The sequence below is a fragment of the Protopterus annectens genome, chromosome 13.part0, assembly GCF_019279795.1.
Source record: "Protopterus annectens isolate FY-2018-M chromosome 13.part0, PAN1.0, whole genome shotgun sequence".
NCBI classification, from domain to species: domain Eukaryota; kingdom Metazoa; phylum Chordata; order Ceratodontiformes; family Protopteridae; genus Protopterus; species Protopterus annectens.
In genome coordinates this window covers 1,142,016,191-1,142,026,368 of record NC_056747.1, presented here as the reverse complement: position 1 = coordinate 1,142,026,368, position 10,178 = coordinate 1,142,016,191, and the positions used below count along the sequence as shown (strand labels likewise).

Genomic DNA, 10,178 nt, shown 5'->3' with positions numbered 1-10,178 from the left:
ACACTTGCCTGCTAACTCCTTCCCCTGTCAGTATTAGCAATTTGGAGAAAACATAAAAGTAAAACCTAACATTTAAATACAGTACTAGTTCAGATTTGCTTGACCTCTTTTAATAACTTGAGGGCTGCCCAACTAAGTCCATCTGAAAATAGTTCAAAGATTTGCTTGACCTCTTTTAATAACTTGAGGGCTGCCCAACTAAGTCCATCTGAAAAACCCATTTCAAATAGATCTATTTCACATTTTGAAGACCAAGTTCTCTTTTCTGAAACTCTGCTTAATAAAAAGAAATGCAAACATTCAAAAGGACAATAACTAAAATATTTCCAATTTAATAAAAAAATGACAAGGTAAACAATCTTAAAAATACCTGAAAAATACTTCTCAGTGTTACAAGCAAATTCAATCTGCATCTTATAACAAAAAGCTCATAAAAAAGGATGCCACAATTTCCATTTTATATTAAAACAGAAGCAGGAGTATGGAATGACTGGTACCTGCTTACCTCAGGACATACTTGTTTTTAACTGTCCCATCCCATTTTTCTACAGCCTGAACACCACCCCTCAAAAATAGAGTTTTATATCATATATTTAACTCGTTTCAGCCTGATCCTCATTTGTTTTGCTGGCAGCTACAGATGCTTTTCCTGCCTGGCCCTTTAACTGGCAATGAAGACTTCTTTTCTCCTCTTGCAGCTGGTGAAGACACTTCTCCATCTCAAGGTACTCCCTGATCAAATCTTCTTTGCTCATATTCTCAAGTCCTTCTGCATGAAATTTCTCATATGTCTCTTTAAAGTCCTTCTGAAGAAACCCCCCCTCATCTTCACTTGAGCTATCAATGTCCGAGTCCTCTCCCTCCCCGCTAGTGTACTCTGATCGGTTACCAGCTCTCCTATGATATGAACTAATTTTCAAATCAGGTTCTTTCAGGTCATGCTCCTCCATGAGAAACTCATTGCTATTATATGGAGCAACAGGGAATCCTTTAGCCATTTTTTCTTCCATAATCCTATTAACTCTTGCTGTTGCTCGCTCATCAAGCCTCTGCTTCTCTTCCCAGGTCAACTCGCAGTATGGTCGAAAGCGTCTTTTCTTCTTGGAAACCCCTCGCCGGTGCTTCTTCTTGCAATGCAACTCCACTGTCTCTTCTTGTCCATCATGTGAACGGTTACTCTGGGATTGATAAGAACACACCACAGACTTAAAGCCTTCATCGGGTTCCACACAGCTGTCACTAATGGTCAAAGAGAATGGAAATTGCGTTCCACTAGCATGATGCCATTTATCGGCCCCTGCAGCTGGAATGTTAGTCGATGCATAACATGGGCTAGACATTGCAAAGTTTATGACTTTTTTTTTTTATATAAATACAAATTCCAATGTCTTTTGATCAAGTTTGATGCTGCCTTCAAACGGTGGAGCACAAGTCTTGCAGTAACATCATATAACTCTGTAGTATCTTCCACAAAGCAAATTCTAAAAAAATAACAAAACACGAAGAAAAGAAAAAAAACATAAGAAAAATTCAAAGTACAACTACTTCAAAAACATAACAGTTTAGTTTTAAAGTGTATGTTGGAGGCATGCAGTCTTGGCAAGAGACCTAAAAAAAAAAAAAAAGCAAGACAAAAACATCCAAGATACTATTAGATACTGTGACATTCTTATCGCTGTCAGGCTATATTGAACACAACTCTTTACGTATACTCATATAGCAGAGAACATTTTTCAATAACTTTAGGATATTTTTTCAACTGTTTTGTACACACTGATTATCTCAGCTGCACTCAGAGAAAAGATGTACACCACAAGTAGCTGAAGCAAACGACAGCTTAAAAACTATAGATTACCTGAAGTTTCAGAGTTTGATGAATTTTTGCTTATTTCTGTAAAAACCTTCATCTTTTTTATCTTAACGTTTGCATGTTTACTAAGAAGAATACAGTTATGTGTGTCTATGTTTGAGGGATTAAATTTTTCATTCTGAAGTTCTGTCACTTTGGTGAAAATCATCAAACTTTTAATCTTCAGAACATCCAAACAGGGCTAAGTGTCTACTACAAATGAATCTATTTCCATGCTTTAAAAAATCATGCCATAATTCAAGACACATCCAGAAGTACAAAAAGGCTTACTGTTGTGCAGGTGCATAGGCTAATAACGGGGATTTCCCCAATGTGATGCCATCGACCAGGGTTCATTGATGGATACGAGTCATCAGAGCTCTCCCCTAATGGTTTGGGCAGAGTCCACAGTCTCCATCACTCCCCTGGGAGACCAGGATAACAGCAGGCACTTAGTTCACTAATATTTAAGTAGTAGCAATTACAGCCAGAAACATGTCAACTCACTTTACTTAAATGCTGCTGCTATTATCTCCATAGGCAGTATGGACTACAACCTCATCACTTGTTGTATGTGTATGTTATCACAGTAGCCCTACAGGAAGGCCAAGGCATAGACATCATACTCACCTCACACTGTCTTGCAAAGATGGTGGGAGTAAATCAAGCAACACCTGCATTTCTGAAAAAGGCTGTAGAAATAGCCACAGCTCTAAAGGCATGAACCTTCAATTCTCAATTACAACGTAACTGAATATAAAAAAAAATCAGAAAACCATCTGGACAAGCAAATTTAAAAAGCCTACTAATTATCCTTTGAGAAAATATAACAAATAGTTCTTATGCTTGCTGACAATTTTCATTCTGTGTAGAAAGACCCATAATTGTGAAGATACACCCCCTCCTGCTTAAAATACTTCAGGAAAAATACAGGTAGAATGGATGCAATAGCTGTGGTTAGCTTTTTGATCCATTTTCAGCATAAAGACAAGATCAATGTGAACAGTGACAGTCTACAAACTATCAAATAGAGAACCTCAACATGCAAACAGCTGGTAACCACAAAAACAAGACCCAGCTGTACTGATAAATCCAAAACTAGTAACCAAGTATGTTCTGTACAGACAAAACCCGGAATACTTTATTCTAACATAATTTAGGTTTATTTTAGAATAAAGTATTTGACTTCTGCCTGATGAATAGGTCAGCATCATCTTCAAAATCTGCTGCAGCAGTGGCTTCTCCAAAAGGTGAGACAAAAGTAACAAAAGCAGACCTGCTTCGGCCACCAAGGAAGTATGAGAATAACTTTGGCTTTGTACAGCCTGACTTTCTGGATGAACATCATCATCAAAGGAAAAAAAAAGAGAACAGGCAGAGAGAATTCCAGGGGGATACTTCTTGACCAAAGCATCCCTCGGACATCTTCCAGGTGGTAAGAGAGAACTAGTTCCGACATTTGGTGACGGATAAGAATGCAAACAGAAAGCAGTAGAGCCAGCTTCCATCACCGGCACAACTTCCAGATCATCTTGGTACTGAGAGACAACTTGTGCATCAGTAGTAACCAAACTAATGCACCAGTAAAGCAGACATCTTGGCATATGCTGGCTACCAGAAAGTGATCCAACTGAGTGGACCACTCACATATTCTCACAGCCCATAAACACATGGGATAAGAACAGAATCCTACCCTGCTTGCAGCTGTTCCAAACCACTACCATGTTAAACGAGCAAATGACAGTCTGACAGTGGGGAATACACGCATGCAGCACTCAGAGGGTCAGAAGTACTGCACTTGTCTCCAAAATGCTGACATGCAGCGTGGCCTCAGAAAACATCCAAACATCATGAACCAACTGCCTGATGTAATGCCCTCCCATCCCACCTTAGTGCTGACACATCCAAACCAAGTGCTGCCAAGGGAGTAGTAGGTAAAACCTTACTGTGGTTATTCACAACACCATGACACTCAAGGATCATGTGTTATAAGCTGTCTGATCTTAATGTTTCACCTTTGAAGCACATCATCTTGCATCAAGCATTTACATCCCGTCTCAACTACTGCAACTCCCTCTTCCCACAGTTTCCTGACAAAGTCCGATACGTTACAACTTCTGCAAAACACACAGATAGGGAGTGACTGGTACACAATGTTACCAACATACTACAACGCATACACTGGCTTCCTATAAACATAATCATCTTCAAAATTCTTGTTATTCTATTTGACTACACAACATGGTTCCCTCCCTTTACTTCTTAGAGTTCCTGGTCCTGTACAACCTAGTTAGATCTTTGCAGTCTCCTTCTGTATGGTTGCTGGAAGTCTAGATTTAAGTCTTCTGGTGCACACTTTTTTTTTAAATCAGACTCTGTGCTCTGGAACATACTCCACAATAGATGATGGACCCTCAAGTTTTAAAAGGTCACTCAAGACCCACTTAACTGAGCTCTCATAACAGTCAGTTATTATACTTTATTCCAAACAAGACTTTTTAAAAAGTTTGCTAATTTCAGCCAGTCTTTTACCATGCAAGTGCTTTGGAATATAGCACTTTTTTTTAGAAAGGAGATGCCTTTGGTCAAGTTTGGAAGATGCGTTTTCTATGTCTTGTGAATGCGCTCTTATGATACTTAGATCATAAACTTGTGAGTGCACTGCAACACTCTTCTATAGACCCTGGCACAGTGTGCTGATGGAATATATTCAACTATGAATCCTAATACGCTTAAAAGATATGATTAAACACTCTGGGAATACACAATTGGAATACTTTAGACAATAGCTTTATTCTCCTCTGTTGGCGGACATGCTCTGCACAGAGGTGTGTGCTGCAGGTGATTAACATCAGCAGCTGGAAACGCTTCAACTTGTGAATTTGCCAAGGCTCACTGGTATATCAACAGACTAAAACAGTGAAATTAGAGAACTTTGTTACTGCAACTAAAGCCTAAACCAAAGGTACAGCCAAGAGTCACTCATCCAAATATTTAAACACCTTGTCTGCCTGCAACCTCTGGTGAGCTCCAACTACAGACATGCATCTGGTAAACATCCTGAGGGATGAAGTGTATGTGTGAAAGAAGGGGCTGGAACTCAAGTGAGTACCTCTTACCCTAAAAGCAGAGATACCTCTCAGACCCTTCTATTGATTTTTACACTGAAACAGGTGTCATGGAATTCAAAAAAGTACATAAAGATCGATAAACTGCACCAAGCCCATGTGAAGATTTCATGGATGAGGCTGTTTTGGCCACTTCAGTCAGAAATCAGCTTTTGGCCCTTGGTAGTCTTTTTTTTTTTTTTTGGCAATTAAATAAAAAAAAAATAAATAAATAAAAAAAAAAAAAGAAACAACTGGAATAAAATCTTCAATTTGTCTGATCTGGTGTGGTCTCCAGGACTGTTTCTACAAAAGGTTAAATACTTCCATTCTTGCAAGCTGTAACTGACAGTATGGTACATGGGGGCAAGGGAAGGAATGAAAGAATTTGCCGTAACAAGAAATGAGTTCTGATTTCCACCTGTCCATGGTGATCAAACATAGTGGATGGCAGAGGGACAAACTATCCTCTATTGCCTCCACAGAGACAAATCAGGAAAAGCCTCAAGGCAGCAGCTGCTGCAGCTGTCCACCCACAAGGTAGAATGCAGCTATCCAAAGATTAGTTAGGGCTCTCACCTTTCTAGAAGTTACTCTGGTTACTAGGCTTTTACCAGCTGCTCTGCTGTGTTTCACTCAACAGCCATATTCAGAATCCAAGAAAAAAATTCAGCAATGCCAGCACTCTAGCCACAGAGGTGAGATTTTTGCACTCCTCCTTCACATTCTCCAAATATGCCTTAACCCATGGTCTGAAGACAAAGATCATTAAAAAGAGATGTCCATAAAGGCTACCTTAGCGTACTCAGGGAAATCTATAAAAATGCCATGTGTGCTGTCCCACAGCCATGTTGGATACTACGGCTCTATCTGAAACTTCTGCTGTGTTACACAGAACCAGCATCAAGTTAGTCATAGACAAAGCAGAGGCCCATCTAGCAGCTACTTCACAGTCTGATGGAAGTTACTGGAAACAGCAACATCATTTCTTTCTGGACTCCTGTCTGGTGGACAGACAGCAGGAACTGGGGTGTCATAGCCCTTTATGGGCGACTACAGAAATTATGTCGGGTATAGGCATCTCTGACTAAAAGATACATTCTCTTGGTAGTCAAAGGATGCGGTTTGTTTTCCTGTGAATATGCAGAAACGTATCAGGGTTTTCCCCAAGCAGCTTTGGTGACCCAGCCATCAGTGTGTGTCCTAAACAGAAGAAATGGACCAGGAGGAGGACTTGTAGGTAAATCTATAGGTCTTCCGCAGTCTCCTCTGTGGGGACAGGACAAAGGATCAATGAGCAACACACTGGCGTGAAAGTTCTAATTACTCCCCAAATTTGGGGTCATCACAGGAGATGCATGGGAGTCAGCATCCTTCACTTCAAATGAGTCTGCTTTTAGGACTATGGTGGTGAGAGTAAATGCATCCTTGTAGATGGCCCTTAGATGACATCTTCAGAACGGGAATAAAAGGAGAAGAAAGCAACCCTGCCTGGATCAGACATCACAGCAGGTTCCAGCAGAATGACTAACATAATTCTGAAATGTTTACCAATAAGAGGCAAAGTTAAGAGCTCAAACAGGGGCTGCTCTGGCTTTAACTGCAGTGCAGGGATTATGGATGGAATGGATTCAACTGGAACCCATGAAAGGGAGCTTGCTGATTAGCTATCAACATACAAGGAGTAACCTGACTTGCCACCCAAAAACCCAGGAACGGGTATATTGGCCCCCTGTACCAACACCAAAAAGCCACTTTCAACAACAGCACCAACACCCCAGGTCCACCACTGGATTTCCATATCATTAAGTGACCAAAGACAAAGTTACCAACAAGTGGTACATATCAGAGCAGGGCCATGCTTTTTAGTTACTGTAAACACATTTCTAATTTTGCTACCATTGCTTAATCGTACACTAAAATGAACAAGGGTAAGCCACCCCAAGTTAAGTAGACCTCTGAAGCAGAAGACTCCACTGGGCAACTAAAAGATGGAACACAAATTTCCAAACTTTTTCAAACAATTAACAGAGCACAGAAATATTTATGCAGCAGGCCACAGTGTTCGCAGACTACAGAAGATGACAGCCCCAGCAATGCTGACAGATGTTCCAAATTTACAGAGAGTGCATTCCTTACTAAATGACAGGTCCTCACCACCTGGAAGTACAATTTCTTGGAAAAGGTGTGTTAAATCAGTGACAATGTCACTTTACAATGGCCCTACCACAGGGACTGGAAAACAAAATTTACCAAAACTGGATTTGGCCCTTTAGCTTTGTAGTTTTAAAATCTAACACTGTTCATGCTGTAATGCAGGTGGGCTGTCTTAGACTAACATCCTATCAGACAACCATTTTCATTTGTGACATTGTGCCCGATGCACACAAAGCAAGTGCGGCTGTCTCTACCTTCAGGAGTGTCACAGAATGGAAATGTTTAAGTTGGTCGCATACAGGGAAACTAAAGAAAGGCAGCACCTCATGTCAACTAATAAGGAGCATCTGCCTCAACAAGTGCACACAGACAACCGCTTCACAGATCCCAGACCACCGGGTACAGAGAAGGTTCTAAAGAGGAGTCATCAGGCAAAGTGATCCTGAAATCTGAAAAATGGACAGCAGCTTTTGTCTTGCAATGAAGAAACTAATGGAATTTCCCCACCTGTATAGTAAACTATGTTGTGTAATCAGTATGAAAACTGAAACTGTCTGACTGAAAAGAGGTCACACTGAACTGAACTTTGGAAAGAATCTAAGTGCACCATTAAAAACAGAACGGATTTTGCAAGAAAGTAAATTTAAATTCATTCTTGTAAATAAAACTCAGTTTACAAAAGAAAAGCAAGCTGTGAAGACTATTTTTGTTACTGCAAGTACAGCAATTTTCTATTAAACATATGCATACGTTTACATATTGCTAGACACATGCGTATGTATGTACATGCATGCATTTTATACATGTGTGCGTTACACACACGCACTGTATACATAGGCATAATACAAAAACACCAACAAAAAAGCAAAACTAATTGTACAGGGATGACTGCTCTAGATATTGGCATATGCATTACTAAAATGAGCTGCTGTCAAAACTTTTTATGCAGGATCATGTCAAAGATCACTTTGCATTCTTATTAGAAAAAAGGATTCAAACTGGAATTGCTTGTTTAAACCATGGTTTATTAAATTAAAAGATGAATGCTTTCATCCTTGTCAGAGCTTTGTCAAAAAATATACCTTTCAATTTTCCATACAAATAGTCATGTAAAATTACAACAAAGCCTTTACTCTAATGGTACTTAAACAGATCAAATTCAATGACAGTGAAAGTTGACAGTGACTGGAAGAGTGGCCCACTCACAGACTGCATCTTTATTGTGACTGGTGCTGTTAACTTCTTATCGAACTAGTGCAAAGTCACTGTACATCTGGCTGTTGATAAGAGTGTGCTAGGTATGTCAAATAACCATTCAGGCATTTTAGAACATTAACACAGTATAATGAAACAGATGGCAGTGAGATTCTACTCTGTGTAGAATGTTATGATGGGACAGGGGAGGAGACTGATGTTTAACAGAATTCAGATTTAGCAACTGTGTGCGAGTCTAGGAAGTCTCAAAGAGCCAGGAGTACAAAATGTCCTCAGGTCTCTTTTTAAGACAAACTAAAAGAAAAAAAATTGTGTGTGTGTGTGTACATACATATATATATGTATGTATGTAAGATTCCCAGACTCAGAAAACATAGGGGAGTAGAAAGGTTAGAGACGGGCCACACAGATTCGTGCTACACCAAAAAATATGCAATATGTATACCCATATAGCTACATATGCACACACAATTTTATATATATATATATATATATATATATATATATATATATATATATATATTAGATATAGTCACATTCACCATTTTTATTTAGAAATATGAACCATTTTTATTTAGACATTTTTATTTAGAAATATGAGTGTATTTATATGTGGTTTTGCTAAACACATGTGCCTAACCTTGTGCTCACCACAGAAATTATTATTTTAAAACACTTTTGCCTCTAATAAAGTGAGAGGCTTCCTCAGATCTCATTAGTCTAGTATGTATCAACATGGTAGTTCATATAATGATCAGATGTATCAGAATATGAACACACTTGACATTTAGTTTCATTGCAGCTCATGATTAATTTAAAGTAATTATCAAAAAAAATCTAACTTAAAACTTCATGTAAAAATAAACAAGTCAGCATCTAGTACTAAAGACAAAAAATGAAAATTAAACTCAAGCACAGATACGAAATGTTCTTCTTTCGGCTTTTCCCGGTTAGGGGTCACCACAGCGGAACTCCGGTCCGCTAATTATTGGCAGTAGATTTTTTTTTACGGGTGCCGAGGTGCCAGCTCGACCCCCAACCTTCAACAAAGGCACGCCCATTCTACGCATGCCTTTTGAATGCCACTCAACTGCGGGGAGGACATGCAGACTCCACACAGAAGGCGCACCAGCTGAGAATTGAATGGGAGAACCTCTTGCTGCGAGGCAACAACGCTACCGCTGCACCACCGCGGCTTAAGCACATATATGAAATACCACAGCTAATACTACCATTCTTGTGTTTTAGTAAACGTTATGTTACAGTTTCTTTAACTAAAGTATGCTCTTAATAGAACATGTCCGAGTCTAGGCTTCCAATTAAGCTTGAAGTCAAACCTGCCATTTGAGTTATTTTTTTCTCCCTATCTAGCACATACATGTTATTCATACAGAGATATATAAACACACACACACACACACACACACACACACACACACACACACACACACACACACACACACCTGTACATATGTTGTGTGTTTTATGTCATACGATTGTAGTTAAGGAATGACATGCTTATGGTCTGGACAATATTATCCATGCACTCAACATCAAAAAGTAAAAAAAAAAAAAAAAAAACATAATCAGTATTTTTGCAGGGGGCTACTCCCCCTGAAAATTATATATACCAATTCAAAGACCACACTGCAATGTGGAAAAGGGTAAATTCCCCAAGCCAACTGTTCAACAATCTCAGTACATACACCCTGACACTGTGGAAAGTCAATAATCTGAATGAGATTATATATATATATATATATATATATATATATATATAATTTATATATATATATATATATATATATATATATAATTTATATACATATATATGTATATACATGTATATG

General features: G+C 38.9%; 1 protein-coding gene across 2 annotated transcripts in view; it reads right to left on the bottom strand.

Annotated features, from left to right (window-relative positions):
* Positions 1-450: 450 nt before the first annotated feature.
* The window catches only part of LOC122788159 (protein HEXIM1-like), a 20,518-nt gene continuing 10,790 nt past the window's right edge, over positions 451-10,178 (bottom strand). For both annotated transcript variants that reach the window (XM_044055130.1, XM_044055131.1), the window contains exon 3: positions 451-1,481. In XM_044055130.1, coding sequence (XP_043911065.1) covers positions 594-1,340 — 747 coding nt within the window. In that variant the 5' untranslated portion in view covers positions 1,341-1,481 and the 3' untranslated portion in view covers positions 451-593. The remainder of the gene's footprint in view (positions 1,482-10,178) is intronic.